A 20,856-nucleotide genomic window follows, 5' to 3' on the forward strand; every position below is an offset into this window, starting at 1 on the left:
CTCTTATCACTATTAGAGGCTTCCTAGGTGGCTCAGTGGTAAAGAATCCATCTGCCAATGCAGGAGACGCGAGTTCAATCTGTGGGTTGGAAGATCTCCTGGAGAAGGAAATGGCAACCCACTCCAGTATTCTTGCCTGGAGAATTCCACAGACAGAGGAGCCTGGCAGGCCACAGTCCCTAGGGTCTCACAGAGTTGGATGCGACTGAGCGGCAGCAGCAGCCTATCAGTCTTAACTCTTCTTTCCCACATTTCATTATTTGGCATTGAAAGTGGACTCATCTTTGTGATTCTCCCAATAAATTTTTATAGCTTCTACTATAAGTTTATAGTTCCCACAGGAAGTAAAATTATTGAACTCTTTAGCTCCAAAGAGAGTGGGGAGAAAGGAGGAGAGGAGCTGCAGGGAGACCTGCTGGACTGTGAGGCTCTCCCCAAATGTGAGAGTCACACCTCAGACTCAGATTAGGTCTGATTCCATTCAGAAAAAAAAAAAAAAAAAAGAACTACAAGGCTTCCCATAGCTCAACTGGTAAAAATCCGCCTGCAATGCAGGAGACCCAGGTTCAATTCCTGGGTCGGGAAGATCCACTGGAGAAGGGATAGGCTACCCATTCCAGTATTCTCAGGCTTTCCTGGTGGCTTAGCTGGTAAAGAATCCACCTGCAATGTGGGAGAGCTGGGTTCGATCCCTGGATTGGGAAGATCCCCCGGAGAAGTGAAAGGCTACCCACTCCAGTATTCTGGCCTGGAGAATTCCATGGACTATATAGTGTATGGGGTCGAAAAGAGTTGGACACGACTGAACGACTTTTTCACTTCACTTTAGCTCAAAAACTTGTCTGTCCAAATACTAATGCTACATTCATGTTATGGCTCTTAGAATCTATCTCCTCCAAGGTCTCAGAGTCTCTGCTCCCCTTCCCTCCACCAACCTGCCTCAAAAAAGGATGAGATAAAACCTTCACCAAAGGTATATTTAACCATCCACACTGAACAGTCCTGGAGGTCACTTGTAATCTCTCTACAGACGTTTACAGCATCCTTTTGCTTGTTCCAATCTCACTGTCCCCTCCACTCCTGCACGAAAGTGTGGGGAGAAAGGAGGAGTTTCAGGGAGACCTCCTGGACTGTGAGGCTTTCCCCGAATGTGGGAGTCACACCTCAGACTCAGATTAGGTCTGATTCCATTCAGAAAAAAAAAAAAAAAGACCTTCCTTCCAAAGACCATCACCTCTGTGCCTGCATCAGTCACCACTAGGTGACTTGGCTTGAGAAACTGGAATTCCTCAGCCACAGACGTGACTGTCAGGCTCTGTGTTGGCGTTCAGGCTGCAAAGTGAGTGAAGACACGGTCCATCCCTTGAGGAGCTCACCAGCAACAGAGGGGAGCACGAATGCAAACAAACAGCACAACAGATTCCAGTGTTAAGAGAAGTAAGGATGACATCATAAGGAAGAAATGATGGTTCATCTGGGGATGGAAGGGGTGGTCAGGGCTGGTGAGTTAAGAAGAGCAGTGGGCCTGGTGGATAGCAGCTATAGAGCAATTATGCTAGTTGACTGGTTGGTTGGATGGATGGATGAAACATGGATGAGTGGGGGGATGATGGATAGATATATGGATATGCTGACCACAGGGAGTACAACAGATATAAAAGGAATAGGGATGAAAGGAGGGCATCCCCCAAAACAGAAAACAGCATGCACAAGGCCTGAAATCATGGTGTGTTCCAGGAAAGAGAAGGGGTTTGCTATATCTAGGGCAATGGAGCTGATGCAGTAAAAGGGAAGGTTGGAAAGGTCACAGGGGTCAGATCATGGAATGCCTTATAATCATATACATAAGAGTTTGGACTTCATCCTACAACAAAGAGAAAGACAGTCAAGATTTAAGCTTCAGTGTGCCACAGATGCACACTGGGTGAAAAGATCACTCTGCAGCATGCAGACTCGGGGGGGCGGGGCAGGGGTGGGCAGGGCACTGAAGACAGCACATTGGAAGGAAGAAGGCAAGTCAGGAAGCTACAGCATTAGCCCTTTTAAGGCATAACAAGTACTCAGACAAGAACAGCAGGGATGAAGAGGACAGGAAGGAATTTGGGGCTGTTTGGAATGCCCGAATAACTGGACTTGATAACCAGCCTGCCATGGAATGAGAGCAGAATCAAAGGATGTCTAAGCCTCTAGAATTCAAGACAAAGAACACGGTGAGAAGGCAGATAATTCATTCAGTCTGAGTGCAACAAGCTTGAAGTACCTATGAGGCATTTGAGTAGAGGAGGCCAGGTCAAAGTCAGATAGTCAGACCTTCAGCTCTGGAGGGACACTGATTGAGAAGTCATCAGCTCAGACATAGTGGCCAAACAAGGCTGTGGATGGCCCTGATGAGGATGAGAAGTGCCAGTATTTCCCAGGATGTAGGAACAAAGAAACGAAACGATGCTAGTCAAAGTGAGAAAGGGCAGTCTGACAGGGGAGAAAACCCAGCAGAGAATGGTGCCAAAGAAAGCAGAGGAGGAGAAGTTCCAAAAGAAAAACAAGTTTAAAGACTGAAAAACTCAAGGCTAAAACATATCTACCAGCTCTGGCAACTAAGAGGTCACTGACAACCTCAGCAGTTTTAGCTGCTTCACAGGAAGGTTAACTGAACAGCAGTGTTGAACTTAAAGTGGGCTGTATCGAGACGGTGAGCGTAGAAGTTTTAAAGCTTCAATTGAAGGACGGGATGACTGAAGCAGGACTCAACTTAGAGTTCTGAGGCGTGCTCCTTTTTAAGGTGTGAGAAAAAAGACAGAAGAGGGAGATGCTGGAAATGTAAGAGGGAGTGGAGTGAATGGAGGTACTGAAGTAAGAGGAAACGGGACCACGAGGACTGAGAGGGCACAGCTTTCTGCTGAGATGGGAGGAAACAAAAGGAGAACCACTGCAAATGAGCTCCCAGGAGGTGAGGCAGGAGCTCAAGGTTTCTGTCCAGGGTCCCTGTTTCCTCTGGAAAGCGCAGGTCTGATCATTTTTGGAGAATGAAGAGGGAGGCACAGGTAAAGTCTTGCAGGAAGCATCCACTGGCACAGAAGGAGGAACAGGCTAGATATTCTGGGCAATGAGAGGGCCCAGCAGAAGGGGAAAGGCCAGGAATCTGACACGGTCCCCAACCGCAAGGCAGTGCACATGGGCAGTACATCCACGGAAGCAGAGGATGACACCGATGGACAGACCGGGGGTGCCGTGGGGTTCTGGAGGACCGTAAGGAGGCAAGACACCAGGATGAGGGTCAGTTGAGGGTAGTGGTGATAAGAGAATGTTTAAAGTCACAGATGCTGAGAAGCAAGCTAAACAGATTAAAACAGGAATAAATGAGTGAAAGAGCTAAAATGAGAGAGAACTGTGGTCAGAGAGTGAAACATTAAACTTAAAATTTCAGAAACAGAAGTAATAGCATTCTATAATTCTGCCACTAGCTTTGTGACCTGGAGCAAGTTATTTCAAGTCTCTGGGCCTCAGCTTCTTCCTTTTTTTTTTTTTTCAGTCTCCTAAAACTTCATTACTTTATGTTAAGACAGATGATACAACACAAACTTCATCAGAATTGCTATGCCCCGCCTAACAGTAGTGAATGGAAGTCATATAGTATCAGGCCAGTGTTAGAATACTTTAAAGCTAACCATTTAGTTTACGATCTGTCTGACCTCCTGGTCTTTTTTCTTCCTCTTCTCCCCACTGTCCAACTGGGGGATCTCTCCTTTGTCCAAAACTTAAACAGAGAACATATAGGTAGGCTAGGGTGAGAGATGAAATGAACTTCATATCAGCATTGATTATGGGAGATCAAAGATAATTTATAAACCATTAGGACTAAGGTGAAGATTGAACAGTATTGCCAAACATAAAATTAATATTTGAAAATTAATAACATCTCCAAACAACATGGATAACCAATTTAAATACATTAAAAGGTAAAAGACAACAGTAATAACAGTTACAAAAATTATGTTGTTGTTGTTTAGTCACTAGGCCATGTCTGACTCTTTGCAACCTCATGGACTATAGCCCACGAGGCTCCTCTGTTCATGGGATTTCCCAGGCAAGAATACTAGAGTGGGTTGCCATTTCCTTCTCCAGGGGATCTTTCTGACCCAGGGATCAAATCCACATCTACTGCATTGGCAGGCAGATTCTTTACCAATGAGGCACCAGGCAAGACCATAGAAATTATAGGATAGATACCTTGAAAAAAAAATCTAAGAAGAGCTTCCCTGGCGGTCCAATGGTTAAAGAATCCGCCTTGCAATGCAGGGGACACCAGTTAGACCCTTGATCTGGGAAAATCCCACAGGCCTCAAGGCAATTAAGTCCGTGGCAGGTGGCAATTAAGAGCCATAACTACTAAGCCGGGTACTCTAGAACCCGGGAGCTACAACTACTGAGCCCACATGCAGCAACTGCTGAAGCACACACACAGAAACTAGAGAGCAGCCCCCACTCTGAAACTAGAGAGTAGCCCCCACTCTGAAACTAGAGAAAAGCCCTCTCAACGATGAAGACCCAGTAGAGCCAAAAATAAACAAATGTTTTTTTTAAACAGTCTAATAAAATAAAAGTTTCTTTATTGAAAATTATAAAACATTACTGAAGGACATATAAGAGACTTGAATCAATAGAGAGGTATGCCATGTTGAATAGTCATTCGGTCAGTATTTATGAAGTACCTACTATGTGCTGGGTACTGTTACATGCTGAGGACCCAGAGGTGAACAAAACAGACCAGACTCCCTGCCCTCATGGAGCTTCAGTTCAGTTCAGTCGCTCAGTCGTGTCCGACTCTTTGCGACCCCATGATTTGCACCACGCCAGGCCTCCCTGTCCATCACCAAATCCCTTAGACAATGATATATACTAGATCAATCTATAAATTCAATGTGGCCATGATCAAAATCTCAACAGTATTTTTTAACTGATTCCAAAATCCATATGGAAAAATAAACATTCAAATCCAGGAAATTTCTGGGAAAAAAATGAACATGGAAAAAGTGCTCATACTCCTGCATATCAAGACTTGAGGCATCAACACAGGGACACAAATAAGAGCAACATACAGAACTGAGCATCTCCAAGCTGACACAAGTGTGAGTAGCAAGTTTAAATATTTTTTTAAATGGCACTATAAGTCATTGAAAAAGGCTGTACTTCTCCAGTAATAGTGGGACAATTGGTCATCAATATAAGGAAAAAAGCAGATTCCCACACTTGACACAAATATAAAAATAGATTATAGATGATTTAAAGATCTAAAATGTTAGAACATTAAAACATTCACAATCTCCATCTCTCTGTGTGTCTTTCACCCTCTCTCTCTCTCTCTCACACACACACACACTTCTTTTTAAAAATATTAGAAGAAATATCTTTATGACCTTGAGTTGGGAAACAATTTCTTTTTTTTTTTTTGGGAAACAATTTCTTAAGCAAGACAGAAAAAGCACAACTCATAAGAGAAAAGTTTAATAAACCTAACTACATCAAAATTCAAAACCAGTTCTATAGGACTTTCCTGGCTGTCCAGTGGAGACTCTGTGCTTCCAATGCAGGGGGGCAAGGGTTTGATCTCTGGTCAGGGAACTAAGATCCCACATGCTGAGTTATGCAGCAAAAAAAAAAAACTAATTAAAAAAATAAAACCTTCTGTTCTACAAAATAATTCATAAATAAAGTAAAAAGATACGCCACAGAACATAAGAAAAGTGTGTCTATAACAGACAAAATTTTGGTATCCAGGAAGTAAAATGAACTAATCAAACTTTTAAGAAAAAGATAAACCCATAGAGAAATAGGTTGAAAATATAAATAGGCAAGTCATGGAGAAGAAAAGGAGAATGGCCAACAAAAGGAATGAAAAGACATTTCTACCCTCACAGGAGAAAATGCTAAATATTTAAATGCCACTTTACAACCATTCCATTAGCAAACATCAAAATTCGGACCAAGCACTGGTGAGGGTTTGGGGAAACAGACACGCATAATCAGAGCAAACTGGAATGTGCATTGGTACAACCACTAAGGATGGATTTAGCAATGTCCAGTAAAAATGAAGATAAGAACACGCATGAGCCAACACTGCCACGTGTAGATCTATTTCTGAAAGAATCTTGCACGTGTTCCCCCAGGAGAAATGTGTAAAAATGCTCATTTGTACAATGTCTGCAGAAACAAACAAACAAAAAAAATGGAAGCAATCTAAATGTCTTCAAACAGGAGAACAGAGGAGTAAATGAGAAGGTACTCATAAAATGGAACACCAAACAACTACTGAAATGAATGAAGTATACCCAGATGCATGAGATTTCACTGAAGGGAAAAACTCTAGGCAGAATTAGAGGTAACAGTATACCATTTATCTACATCTTTAAAACATATAAAGTCATACTGCATATTGTTCATGAATGCCTATACTTAAATAAAATACAATGACATTCGTGGGAACGAGAAACAGCAAGTTCACAACCGTGTTTATTCTGTGGAGGGAGGGAACCGAAAGAGACTTGCACGTGTAGGGGGAAAAAAAGCTCTTTCCCTAAGAAAAAAAAAATTGAAACAAAAATATCCAAATTTCTTTTATTTCTGATTTTTGTATCCATGAGTGTTTCTGGAATTATTTTCTATACTTTGCTGTACTTTTTGACTTTTTTTTTTCTATCAGCCAACTCATGTCTTTAACAACTTTGAACAGAACATTACAAAAAGAAAAATATAAGACTGGTTAAGCTAAGGTTTGGGAAGTCTATGAACGCCTGCTAACAGTGCTACCTCTATTTCCCGTCTTCCCAGAAGAGGAGGAGTCATATATGGGCACAGAAAAACCTCCTTGTGATGAACGCCACTAAGACAACGTGACAAGGCCAGTTCTCCCAAAATGCGTATCTCACCTCGCGCACGTGTCTCTTCAGGTGCATGTAGACACTCTGTCCAGTTTTTCGAAAGTGTCTTTCCACGTGTTCCCTTCCAAAGGCCAAAAATGTATTCATGCATACATAGAGTCCGCCTTCAGAATTCTAGAAGAGACAGGTTACAACGTTAGTCAAGTAGTCCAGACACAGAAACAGAGAAGGGGAAGGATGGCAAACAATGACAAACGATGAAGACACAGTCTGGCAAAAGGTCGCCCAGCCATCATAGTCACTGCAGCGACCTCAAGGGCTCACAGCCACTTACACAGCTCCTGCCTCAACCCTGGGTCCCTGGTGCTCTCTGACAGCAGAGCAGTCTCACAGTCAGGTAGAACCTCAGGGGCTCTGGGGAATAAACATGCCTGCCTGACTCTCCAAACTGGGGTAAGGGGTGATCAGGAATAGAAGAAAGCTGGCAGCTGATCCCATGACCATCATACCATATAATAATGCTTTTTTAAATTTTACTGAAGTATGTGCTTAGTCACTCAGTCGTGTCCGACTCTTTGCAATCCTATAGACTGTAGCCTGCCAGGCTCCTCTGTCCCTGGGATTTTCCAGACAAGAATATTAGAATGGGTTGCCATGTCTCCTCCTCCAGGCAATCTTCCCAACCCCAGGGATCGAACCCATGTCTGTTTTATCTCCTGCACAGGCAGTCAGCTTCTTTACCACTAGCGCCACCTTTGTTGAAGTAATGTTGAGTTAATTTCTGCTGTACAGCAAAGTGATTCAGTTATACATATTTTGTCTTATTCTTTTCCATTACAATTTATCACAAAATCTTGATTATAGTTTCCTGTGCCAGCCCTGGACCTATTGCCTATTCATCCTATATACAATAGTTTGCATCTGCTAATCCCAAACTCCCAATCCTTCCCTCCCCCAGCCCCCACACTTAGCAACCACAAGTCTGTTCTCTTTACAAAGACCATCAATTCAATAGTTCATCATCGTTCTCCCTCACTGGTCAGTGCAAGTCTCCAGGAACATAAAGTTTTATATCCTTTTAGCAGGACAGGATGCTTCAAAGATATCAGAAAGTTTTCAAACCAGAAGACATAATCGGGGAAATATTAGATTTGAAACCAGAGGTCCTGAACTGCCATTAAATAGCTCTATGACCTCAACAGAGTTTGTCAGACAGTCTCTGAGAGTCAGTATTTTCCTCAATAAACATATCTCTAGCAATAATTCCCACCTCACAGGACTTCGTGTAGTTCAAAGGGGAAGAAACACCCACTGTGCTATAAGTCATTATGAAAGATTGATAATTATTTATTACAAGTTAAAAGTTCTATGTGCTACATGTATCTCCTATTATCACAATTATTTCCTACTTGGGGAAAAAGCAGAAGGAAGAAAAAGGTCAGTCTAACAGCCACACAGGCTGGGGATAACAAATATTAATTTGTCATAAAATGTATTAGGCAGCTAGTGGGAGAACCAAGAAATTAGCAAGCAGGAGAAGAAAAATGTTCAAGTACAGCATTTTTCTTAAGAAAAATATAGAATAGCTATATAATGCAAGATTATGTAACCTCTGATATAATCATAAAGCCTTTACTAACTTCATTGCCAAGAATTTTTTACTTATTAAGGAATTTGATAAAAATTTAATATACCAAACATCCAATATTAAATCTCTGGAGTCACTTGATACTGTCACGAAGTCCATAATTAAAGAGAAAAATGCTTTGGCACTCATAGACAACCCCACGTAGGGAAGGATTCTATTCTAAATACCCAAAGACATCTTCCCTCCCACATATATGCTGGCCTCTGAAACAGCCTATGGCCCTCACTAGAGACTCTGAGCTGGAAGCACTGCTCCAGGAATCTGCCAGTAGTTCTAAAAGTTAAGACACACTAACAGAAAACACTTTAAAAGCTACTCATATAGAACAAACACCTTAGTTTAACCCATCTAGTGATCTACACTTTCTTATCTCTTGTCTCCTTACTGTCTGTTTATACAAGAAGGTCCTGCATGATTTCTTGGCTGCACTACTGGGCATATGAAGACAAGTGCTATATAGTCCTTTGGGGGGCAGTTATCTTAGTGACAGGGAGGATGGTCAATGAGAGGAAGAGGCTGAGGGTTTGAACACTCTTAGTCAATTAGCTTAGATCCACATCTTATACCAAATACTACAATGAGGTTCAGATAGATCCAAGACATAAGCATCTAAAAAACGAGAAAAGAGCAGACTAGTATATTCATCCTACTTAAGAAGAAGAAAATAACTTCTGGCCAAGAAAATACACAGTATCAGAAGAGAAGAAATAGTTGAGTATAATAATGTAAACACTAATGAACAAGTTGTGCATTGCAAAATATAATGAAACAGGAAACCCACGATAACAGAATGGGGAAAGATGTAAAGTATAATGAAGAAAAGCTTATAGCCAAACTGTAAAAAGTGATAAAATTACAAGATGTCAACATTCAGGTTTAGCTTGGTAAGAACTTGCTGTCATTTGTTTAAGGTCATGTAGTTTTAACTGTAAGAAAATATTAAATTCAAATCATACCTCCACTACCTCCTAAATGAAGTATGTTAAAACAATCCCAAGGCAATTACATGCCTACTAAACTGACAAATGGTATTAAAATCCCACAGCCTGAAGCCACAAAGAAAACCTGTATATCTCCTCCCATAATATAAATCGGTTCCACCCTCCTAGGGAGCAATAAACTGATTTGATATAGTATCTCTCCTTTGCTGTGACTTTAGGAACCCGAGAGGAAAAATAACTAATTTGTACAAAAATATTCACAGATGAACTATTTAGGATCGGAAAACGGCCCCCAAATAGAGGAATTAAGAACCTGAGACATATGAACACAACAGATACTATAACATTTTTTAAAATGACAAATATATGAATCGTGTGTAATGTGTACAGAAAACGTGTAGAATTGCATGTAATGTACATAGGAAAATAATATTCATGGAACACATGCTGATGACAAGGAAGAAAAGGAAGAGGGGAAGGGAGGTTGTAGGCTGACAAAAACCTGAAATGAAACCGGAACAGATCGAAGGTTTTGTATTTAAGTTCTTGACTTGGGGGTCCTCATCCTTACCTCCCATTACTTCTGTGCTTGGTGTAGAGAGGTGTTTCTCATACTACTGTCATGAAGGGCCAGGATATTTTGTTTTGTTGCGCTTCTATTCATTGAGGAAAGGTTAAGAGGTTCCAGTGGTCACACTGCGCATGGCTAGTTCTCAGCTTCAGCCAGGCGTGAACCGAAATGTTTCAGCACCACAAAACTCAAATGGGTCTATATCCTGTTCAGACAAACTAATCCACTGCTGGTGCACTTGGAAGTGGCCACAACGGCAAGCTGCTATAGAAATTTCCAAATGCTTACTCTCAATGTTCGTGCTTATCTCATGGCACCAGTCAGCTGACCACACTTCAAGTAGCATTGGTCTAGAGTGAGGTGAACTGCCCAGTGCTGAATGTCTCACTATCAGGAAAGCATCTCTTCAAGGACCTCCAGGAACACCAGGCAAGGCCTCCAGCCTGCAGAGCACCCCACGTCAAAACCAGGAATTCCCTGACAGTCTAGTGGTTAGGCCTCCGCACTTGTACTGTCGAGGGCCCAGGTTCAAAATCCCTGGTTGGGACACTAAGATCCCACAAGTCACAGTCCCACACCCATCCAGCAGTCCACCCTGCCAGCCACCGCCTATGACCGATTCTCACATTCCTCTGCTCGACCCCATGCCAGTGGTCCTTAATTCCAAATCCACTTTCTTTTCACAATTGTTAGCATCTTCTTCACTGAAATCTGTAGCAGGGAGAACCCTCACTTCCTTCACTTGGGGCCACCACATTCAGAAGCTCAATCACTCATGCATTTGCTCCTTGAGGGAAGGAAAATGGTATGACATTCATTACTGAATTGCAAAACAGTACCTGAGCAGTACAGAGCAGGACTGAACAAACATTTCCGGAGGGAATGGGAAGCTTTGTGTGGTTATTTGTCATTCAGTTACATAGCTTAGTCTCTCTCTCTCAAACCAGCCCTCGGTGCCCTTCTGACCTATATTTGAAATGCATTGCAGCTCAGGCTCCACTTCAAGTCTTTCAGCGTAACTAAATAATGTGAGAGCATGCTCAGTCGCTCAGTAGTGTCTAATTCTTTCGACCCTATGGAGTGTAGCCCACAAGGCTCCTTTGTCCATTAAGAATGAGAATCATCAAAAGAAAACCGATAGCTGAGCACAGAAGAACAGCCCAAGGCACCAGCATGAATACTCACTTTTCAGGTTTGTTTGGCTAAAGTCACCCTCTTTGCAGCATGGACACCAGACCTGCTGTGTCCCAGCTCCCCTGCCTTCCATAACCAAGCTGGCCTCGCAGGGTTCTTCAAGGAAGCAGTGCACACCCCCATCCCTTCCAGAGGCCAGCCAGCCCAAAATGGCCAGTGTGTGCTTCTCTGCATTTTCTTGGCTAAAGCAGATTCTAATTACCATTTACATACACTGAACAGAAATTTGGCCAAGAGGCTAGACTTGATTTAGAAACCTGAAATTGCAGGGAAGTCAAGAAATCTCACTCAGGGCTTCTCCAAGGCTCCCTAAGAATTCCCTCTGACAACTTGTCCCACCCCACGATCAAACCCTAAGAGAGAGAAGCCACGTTAGAAACCCAGGCGATGTCTGTGCCGCATCTTCAATACATTTCAATACAGATACAAAAGATACAGAGCCATTCACTTATGACTTTGCATTAGATGACCCAGCCTACTATTCAGAAGTAACATCAAAGTCACCTTGTTTTACCCCGCCTGCCATTTAAAAGAATATTAAAACACTGGGGGAATATAAAGGTCAAGGTTACAAGATGTTTCAGAGGAGCAAGTGAACAATCCTTTTAAATAAAAATACACCACATTGTCAATCACTAGGTGTTCGGAGAACTTTGTTTACAACAGTGTATACTTGGAGACCAGCCTCTACTGGGAGTCAGGAAGGGAGAGGGAGCCTGTGTGGGCCACATACTCTGGAAACAGAGTCCCACGTAACCCTTGTTTGTATAACATCAGAACAGTGTGGAAAACAAGCGGTCATTGCCCCAAAGAGAAACATGATGTAGGTAGACAGAGTCACCACAAATCCAGGTCCAGGACAAATTACGTACCAGCACCGGGGAGGGCTGTGACTCACACTCACGCGCAAGGGAGACAAAAAGAACAAGAACATGGTACTTTCTAGAATGTTATTTTAAAAAAAAGAGAGAGAGATGAACTAAATTAACTATTAATAGAGAAAAGAAATAACCCGCATGCTCAAGAGAAGATTTGCTTAGTGATTTATGGTGCATCCATGAAGTGTAACACTCTTCAGCCATTTGAAATTGACTTGGGGGGACTTCCCTGGTGGTCCAGTGGTTGAGAAAACACCTTCCAATGAAGGGAACGTGGGTTCAAGCCCACATGCCGCAGGGGAACTAAACCCACATGCCACAACTAGAGGGCCCGAGCGCCGCAACAAGACCCTGACATGGCCAAAAATAAAAGAAATGTGTTTTAAAAAGGAAATAAAAATAAAACTGACTTGAGATGAGTATTTACTAATAGGAAAAGCTGTACATGGTATTTTTGAATGAAGAAAGCAAACAACAAAAGAGTGTGTATGATGTGCTATGCAATATACAAACACATTCACACTCCATGACACAGGATATCATATCAGCATTGGGAGATGAGATGGGATTTTTTTTTTTTTCTTCACAGTCTTCTGGCATTTTCTAATTTTTCTTCAGGAACATGGGTTCACTTTTTAATAATAAAAACAGGAATATTTTTCTTAACTGAATGTATTTAGAATCAAACAATAGAATAGAACAGGCAGTCATTCCAATGTTTCCTTTTCTTAAACCAAGTTTTCCTTAGGCTTTCACAACTTCACCTTTAAGGGGCTGGCTATTCTCGCTACTCCAAGCCAAAGCATGGTTCGAAATAACTAGGAGATTATCTCGGAACAAGTAGCTAAGGAAATATGGGAACATGCCACAGGTAAGAGAGGTGATTAGGGAGGCAGACAAGAAAGTGATGACAACTGAGAAAAAATGAAACTAATCAAGGACACTGTACCCCAGTTGGATGGCATCCAAGTTTACAGAAGGGGATGGTCTGTGCAGAGTCTGGAAAAGAAGCTGTGAGAGAGCATGTGGTTGTGATGTCTTCTCCAGGGGTGCAAGAGAAGGGGCAGGTGGGAGGATGTGGGACAGGAAGAGTTTATTCAGCAGAGAGAGACAAGCAAGCTTGGCGTCCTGATAACATCTGCATCCTAGCAAGGAGAGAAAAAATAACGAAGAGGCATAAAAGATAATTTCTGACAGAGATAAAAGTGACAGAGGAGCCTGAGATTGGAAACAAGAGACTTGGGGTCTTGATACAGCGTGGTGGGGGTGGCAGAAACATGCTGGGGGTGGCGGGGAGGGAGGGTTTCCTGGAAGGGCACGATCTCAGAACGAGGGATCAGACAAGCAAAACGAAAAAAGAGCACACACTCTAGATGAAAAAGTGTGTGCATAGGCCACAACTCCAGGGAAAGCTTGGCTGTGTCGTCAAAGGGACAGAAAGAAACTCAGGGAGGAGGGGGGGAGAGAAGACAGGCCTGTAGATGCACTGGGGGGTTCCCAGATGAGAAGCACCATAATCTCATCTACTTTTTTAAAGATCATTCTGGCTACCGCAGAGAAAATTATGGAGAGAGGACCCAGAGAATACATGGTTCCCAGGCTACCATAAAGCCTAGACTCCCGCTGTCCGATTCAGTGGCCATTAGCCACGTGCGACTACTTCAATCTAAATTAAAGTAGGTGACAAAAAAAAAATAAATCAGTTTCTTGGTCACACTGGCCACATTTCAAGTACTCAGTAGTCACATGGGGCTAGGGGTTACCACACTGGGCAGTGCAGACATGGAAAAATTCCATCATCCCAGAAAGTTCTTTTAGACAGCCCTGTCTAAACAAGGTAAGACGACGGCTGAGCCTGAGGGAGGCAGAGGAGGAAGACGGGAAAGGGGCTGAGGGCAGAGATGAGGAAACTGAGGCAGATTCAGGATATAACTTTAGGATACAGCTCAGAGCTCAGAAGACAGAACTGTAGAAGCGTGTGAGAAAGGGCAGTTAGAGGTCAACCCCTAAACATTTTGACTCATTACTACATAAGACTTCCCATCTTCTCTCTGCTCAACTCTTTCATCGAGCAACCACCTGTCTATTAATTTAGCCTCTGGAGTCCTTCCATACCTGAATGGTATATATGAATATTCCAATGACCAGAGCACAGATTGCCCAGTACAATCTGGCTCCTAGAGCAAAAGAGACAGAAACAGTTTTAAAATACAAAAATTATGTGCATGCTGATGGAAAGCAAATGTGCAATAAGAAAGTAAAACAAAGTTCCAGATCTAGTGCAGCAAGCATGCAATCCACAGAAAGGGGAAATAGAGAAAAAGTACCATCAAAAAATATATATAGGCTGAATAGCAAGGAAAGTCTCAAACCGTTCACCAGTAGAACAAACCTCCCAGGATACATTTGCAAAATCCAAAACCCCGGGTTCCACAGAAAATCCACAGAAATAAATCTGTCCATATCAGCTATCTGTCAGACACCAGGCATGCTGTATTTCATGGGATCACAGAGTTGGACGCGACTAAATCACTGAAAAACAATATCAGCTAAAAAAAAAAAAAAAAAATGCATATAATCCCAAGAGACTGTCGGCCTCTCTGCTAAACATTGATAAACCCTGCTTGTGGCCATGAAGTGTTAAGAAAAAATAGAAATGTTATGCAGTCATGATTTCTTCTAGTTTGCTCCAACTTTGACATTCTCTCTGCAGGGAACTCCTACACCTTAGAGCTGCACAGCCTGGTCCGACACTAGAAGCACAGTCCAAGCAGCCAGGTTTTGACACGCTGTAAATTTACTGTTCCACAGAGGCATCATTTATTAACTTTTCCCCTAAGCATAAAACAAAATCCTTGCTCTGGGTATTTGGAGCAATGAGGATGCTGTCACCTGAACAGCTAGGAAGGGTTCGGGCAGAACAAGAGGAGCAGTAGTTACTATGATGCTCACAGGACAAAGGGCCAAACAAAAACTGTGAGAGGATGAAGACGAGGTGAACATCTTCAGCAGCACTGAACTGAAGCTATAATCCATCTAAGTAATTCCCAGCATACATCTTTTTAAAAAAACATGAAACTGCTTTGTCAAAGGTAAAAAACCTCTTAAAGTCAGGGGTCTTATTATTTTTAAGAATAGATATTTTTAAGAATATTTTTAAGAATTCTTCAGGATGCGATTCCCCTGAATAACTACATTACACACAGAGATTAGGCTTCCAGGCTAAGTCATAAAAGCCCATCAATAAGAGCTAAATTTGAGTATGAATAACAGCCCTGATGGCACAGACAGTAAAGAATCCACCCGCAGTACTGGAGACCCAGGTTCAATCTCTGGGTTGGGAAGATCCCCTGGAGAAGAAAATGGCAACCCACTCCAATATTCTTACCTGGAGAATCCTATGGACAGCCAGGCTACATCCATGGGGTCACAAAGAGTTGGACACGACTAAGCGACTAACACACACACAACAGCCCTGAACAGAGCTCCCCTCAAGGAGGCCAGCAAGCAAACACTCATGCTCAAGGTTTTCGCTATAGAACAAGCCTCACAAAGAATTACTAAGTACAGGATGTCCCTCTGTGGTAACCTCAAGACCCTCTAGATCCCATTTCACTGTCTTCTTGGAGGCATCCCTCCACCACATCTCACTAAAGATAGGGCTAGCAATAAGGAACATTCCATGGGCAGCCATGAGTACAACCTTGTAAGGGAGGTAAAAATCAAAGCTCAGAGAAAGGTAGCCAAATCAAGGCACTCGATGAAGTCCTGTTGCTATTAAGTAGTAAGAAGTATGGGGTGGCGGCGGGGAGTGGGATGGGATTGGGACCCAGGCCAGTCTGGTCCCCACATGCTTCCAGGTGCAACTGAGAAGCAGAAGTCATCCTGGTGGCAGGAGCTAGGTGGGCGGCTGTCGGTAAGCACACGCTGTCAGGGGGCGGGCGAGGTGCTTGGAGAAAAGAACAGATACTTCTTTTCTTTCAAGGCTGTTTCATTCCAAGAAAGCAGAAAGGGCAGACAAAGGAGAGCCATTCTGCTCAAACGAGTAAGTAGCCTGGGCTGGGTGCTCTCCTAGGCTATCCTGCAAGGGACGGGAGAAGCTGGAGCAGGCCCTGCCAGCTCAACTCCCCAAACGTGAAAAGGACAGCTAAGTTCTTGGAGTTGACCTGTCCAGGCTGATGGCTCCCTGACTACAGCAGTGGGAAGATCCACTGTTGGGGGTGGGGGAGTCCAAGATGCTAGTAAAGCAACTGCAGGGTTTGGCAGCCTCCATATTAACTTCCTTGGACTGCAAGGAGATCAAACCAGTCAATCCTCAAGGAAATCAGTCCTGAATATTCATTGGAAGGACTGATGCTGAAGCTGTAATATTTTGGCCATCTAATGTAAAGAGCCGACTCATTGGAAAAGACCCTGATGCTGGGAAAGACTTAGGGCAAGAAGAGAAGGGGTGACAGTGGATGAGATGGTTGGATGGCATCATCGACCCAATGGACGCAAGTTTGAGCAAACTCTAAGAGACAGTGAAGGACAGGCAAGCCTGGTGTGTTGCAGTTCATGGGGTCACAAAGAAATCAAACACGACTGAGCGACTAAACGACAACTTCAGCTACTAAACTGATCTATTAGTGTTCACACTCTGTTGGCTGGGGGTCTGGAGAGACAGCCCACATGGACTGAGGCTGCTTCCAAAACCCCAGGCTGGAAATGCTGCCCCAGGCTCCTGTCTGAGTTTTTCTGGAACTTAAGCCAATCAGCAGGAAGCCAAGAGGCCTGTGCTAGTTGCTGCCCCCTCAATAACCCTGGGGGCAAAGACCCCAGGAGCAAAGAAGTGGGACCCTGGGGCTCTTAGAAAGGAAGGGCTACTCACAAATCCTGAGTCTCTAAACTAGGGGCTGCCAGACCCTGCAGTCTGAACACTGACCTCTGAGCGCCATGCCAGTCTGCAGCTTTCCCCAAGGGCACGCAGTACTTGCCCACTGCATCTGACTGCCTCACCTCCCTCATCTATGTCCTTGATTCAGTCCATCTTCCAGGGTACCAGCCGTGAAGTCATCTTTAACTCCTCCCATGCCTTCTCCCACTGCATATTCTGTCACCAAGTTGAACCACAGCCTCCATTGAAATCTCTACCAAGTTAGTTCTACCACCCCAGTATCTCTATTCCCACTGCCAACACCCTCATGGAGGCAACCCCCTCTGATATTATAAGAAACTCCTGGGAATTACTATTCAAAGTCTTCTCACAGTCACACAGCCTCATGCTCTTCCCTTGCTCTTAACTGGCCTGCTAGTCTAGTCTAATCTTATCAAGACAATCTTCCACAGAGATGTCAGCCTTGCCTTCCAGTCTCCCCAATAATCCTCTCTCCCATTAGCCAGTGAAGCCTCTCACATACACATCTGAGCTTGGTTCCACTTCCACGCCTTGTCTCCCCTGCTCCAAAATGCCCCCTTTTCAGGTCCCACCTGACTGTCCAGGCTAATAACTCTTCCAGTCTTTACCTACTCCTCCTGTGCCTGAGATCTCCATTCAGGGCCACACTGTTCACAACTTGAATATCCTAACAGTGCTTCAGGGTCTAACCTCAAGACGCATCAGGACTGACATCCCATCTCTGTCACATACAAGTCTACAGAACCTCCCTGACTCTCAGCTTCCTCTTTTGTAGAACGGGACAACAGTAACTGTCATTTATAAGCCAGTTACTATTGTAATTAAATGAGGTGGTGTGTATAGAAGTACCTCATATGGTATTTGACTCATTATAGACACTCCACTATGATAGAAAGATCCCGATCATACCCTCTTTTCCTGTGGTCCTCTGTTTCTCTCCTAATACTCACACCTCCACTATAGCACTGAGAGCAGTACTGGAGGCTCTAAATAAGTATGAGTCCTTGCTAACTGACACAAAACAAAATCTTATTTTTAATCTTACCACAGGAAGCACATATTCTTTTGTACCTTAAGCAACATCTCTAGTTTGGAAACATGTTCAGATTCATCAAATTCTTGTCATTACTGCCTTGTCCTGCTGTTCCAGCTCCAAAAATAGGTGCTCTTGTTCACATCTCCTCTGCACATGGGGACAAGGGTCGTCCTGGGCTGATCACCCGTAACACTGAACAGGAGCAGCAGCACAGAGGCCTGGGTGATGTTCACAGAGACCAGCTCTCGTGTCATCTCCCCAAGATCACCATGTGTGGCTACTTTTACCAAGACCCTGGGGCATCTAGAATCACAATACACAAAACACTCAGCAAGTAGCTGCGACACCTTTCCCTCACTTTTCCAGCTTATAACTTTCCAGACAATATGATAAAATAAAAATACAGCATTGGTTATTTTTAAGAACATGTTTTATTCTAAAATGTATGCTTATGATTTTTAAAAAATATAAAAACAGAAAAGATACAGATTTACTAGCACAGGTTCACAAAACAGCACAGCTTTCTGCCCTCTACTGTTTTTTGTTTTGGCTGTGTCGCTTGGCTTACAGGATCTTAGTTCACTGACCAGGGATTGAACCCAGGCAGTGAAAACACCAAGTTCTAACCACTGGACCACCAGTCAATTCCCTCAGTCCTCTACTCTTTTCCCTTTAATTCTCTAAAATCTCAGTTACTCTGTATCTTCAACAATCAGTACCTCAACCATGATAGAGATGGACAATAAATCTCTAGCCCAGCTTGGGGGTAGGGGTGTGGAGAACACCTCAGGAAAATTCCTGAGCTGGGTTTTAGGGATCAGTGGGTGCAGGGGGTGAGAGGTTGGGAGAAGGCATTCCAAGCTAAGGGAAGAGTACAGGCCAACGTGCAGAGGAATGAAAGCTGGACCATCTGAAGAAAAAGTCCTTAAGGCCAAAGGGAATGCAGTCAATAGGCAGGTGCTAAGAGACAACACTAGCAAGGAAAGTTAGATCAACGTGATAAACTGACTTGTTTCCTATTTTTAGATTAGTGCTATTGAAAATTCCTAGGCAGGGAAATGATGTGACAAGACCCATGTTTTAGAGAAACAACTGGGAATGCAATGTGACAGATGGAAGGGGCGTAAGGAAGTTAGTTAAGAGGTTTCTGCAGGAGTCTAGGCAAGAGGTAACGAGAACCTGAGCCTTGGCAGTGTAGAAGAGAGGAGGCCAAGATGGAACCCCATCACTAATGGGAAGTGACATAAAAGAGAAAGGAATACACTATATTCACAGCAACATTATCCAAATAGCCAAAAGGAGGAAGCCACCCAAGTGTCCGTTGACAGTTGAATGGATAAACAAAATGTAGTCTATATACATGAAATTAAAAGATGCTTACTCCTTGGAAGGAAAGTTACGACCAACTTAGACAGCATATTAAAAAGCACAGACATTACTTTGTCAACAAAGGTCCGTCTAGTCAAAACTATGGTTTTTCCAGTAGTCATGTATGGATGTGAGAGTTGGACTATAAAGAAAGCTGAGCGCTGAAGAACTGATGCTTTTGAACTATGGTGTTGGAGAAGACTCTGGAGAGTCCCTTGGACTGCAAGGAGATCCAACCAGTCCATCCTAAAGGAGATCAGTTCTGGGTGTTCATTGGAAGGACTGATGTTGAAGCTGAAACTCCAATACTTTGGCCACCTGATGCGAAGAGCTGACTCATTTGAAAAGACCCTGATGCTGGGAAAGATTGAGGGCAGGAAGAGAAGGGGACGACAGAGGATGAGATGGCTGGATGGCATCACCGACTCAATGGACATGATTTTGGGTGAACTCTGGGAGTTGGTGATGGACAGGGAGGCCTGGCGTGCTGCGGTTCATGGGGTCACAAAAAGTCGAACACAACTGAGTGACTGAACTGAATTAGTCTATATACATACAGTGGAATATTATTCAGCTTTAAAAGGGAAGGAAATCTTGACACATGCTACAACATGCATGAACCTTGAAAACAAGGTAAGTGAAATAAGCCAGTCACAAAAGGATAAATTCCACTTAGGTAAGATACCTGCTGCTGCTGCTAAGTCACGTAAGTCGTGTCCGACTCTGTGCGACTCCATAGACGGCAGCCCACCAGGCTCCTCCGTCCCTGGGATTCTCCAGGCAAGAACACTGGAGTAGGTTGCCATTTCCTTCTCCAATGCATGAAAGTGGAAAGTGAAAGGGAAGTCGCTCAGTCGTGTCCGACTCCTAGCAACCCCAGGGACTGCAGCCTAGCGGGCTCCTCCATCCATGGGATTTTCCAGGCAAGAGTACTGGAGTGGAGTGTCATGTAAGATACCTAGAACAGTCAAACTCATAGAGACAGGAAATAGGATGGTGTTTGCCGGGGGCTGGGAAGAAGGAGGAACGCGGAATTACTGTTTAATTGAGACAGAGTTTCAGTTCTGTAAGATGAAAAGCATTCCAGAGATGGGTAGTGGTAATGGTTGCACAACAGTGGGAATCTACTTTATACCACTGAAGTATACACTTAAAATAAGACGGTAAATTTTATGTTGTGAGTGTTTTACACAACTGTTTAAAAAGACAGAGAGGGAGAGGGAGCAGAGTGAATGACCAGGTACATCCACCAGCCTGGGGCACTAAATGAACCGCAGCACTTGAACGGAGATCCATCCACAGGAAGAAGAAAGCAGGAGAGTGAAATGAGAATTCAGAGTTGCACAGGTAACCAGGTTCAACATGAGCTGAGAACACAAACTTTCCCAAAAGGTTTCCTGCAGGATCAGCATCATCTCTTACATTTCAAAGCTCTAAAACTGATACAA

The 20,856-nt window shown here is 43.5% G+C and overlaps 1 protein-coding gene across 5 annotated transcripts in view; it reads right to left on the reverse strand.

Annotated features, from left to right (window-relative positions):
- USP13 (ubiquitin specific peptidase 13) overlaps positions 1–20,856 on the reverse strand; it is a 133,834-nt gene that overhangs the window by 100,736 nt on the left and 12,242 nt on the right. For all 5 annotated transcript variants that reach the window (XM_044944435.2, XM_006054288.4, XM_044944430.2 and 2 more), the window contains exon 2: positions 6,924–7,049. In XM_044944435.2, the coding sequence (XP_044800370.1) occupies positions 6,924–7,049 (126 nt within the window). The remainder of the gene's footprint in view (positions 1–6,923; positions 7,050–20,856) is intronic.

The sequence above is a fragment of the Bubalus bubalis genome, chromosome 1, assembly GCF_019923935.1.
Source record: "Bubalus bubalis isolate 160015118507 breed Murrah chromosome 1, NDDB_SH_1, whole genome shotgun sequence".
Classification (NCBI taxonomy): Eukaryota; Metazoa; Chordata; class Mammalia; order Artiodactyla; family Bovidae; genus Bubalus; species Bubalus bubalis.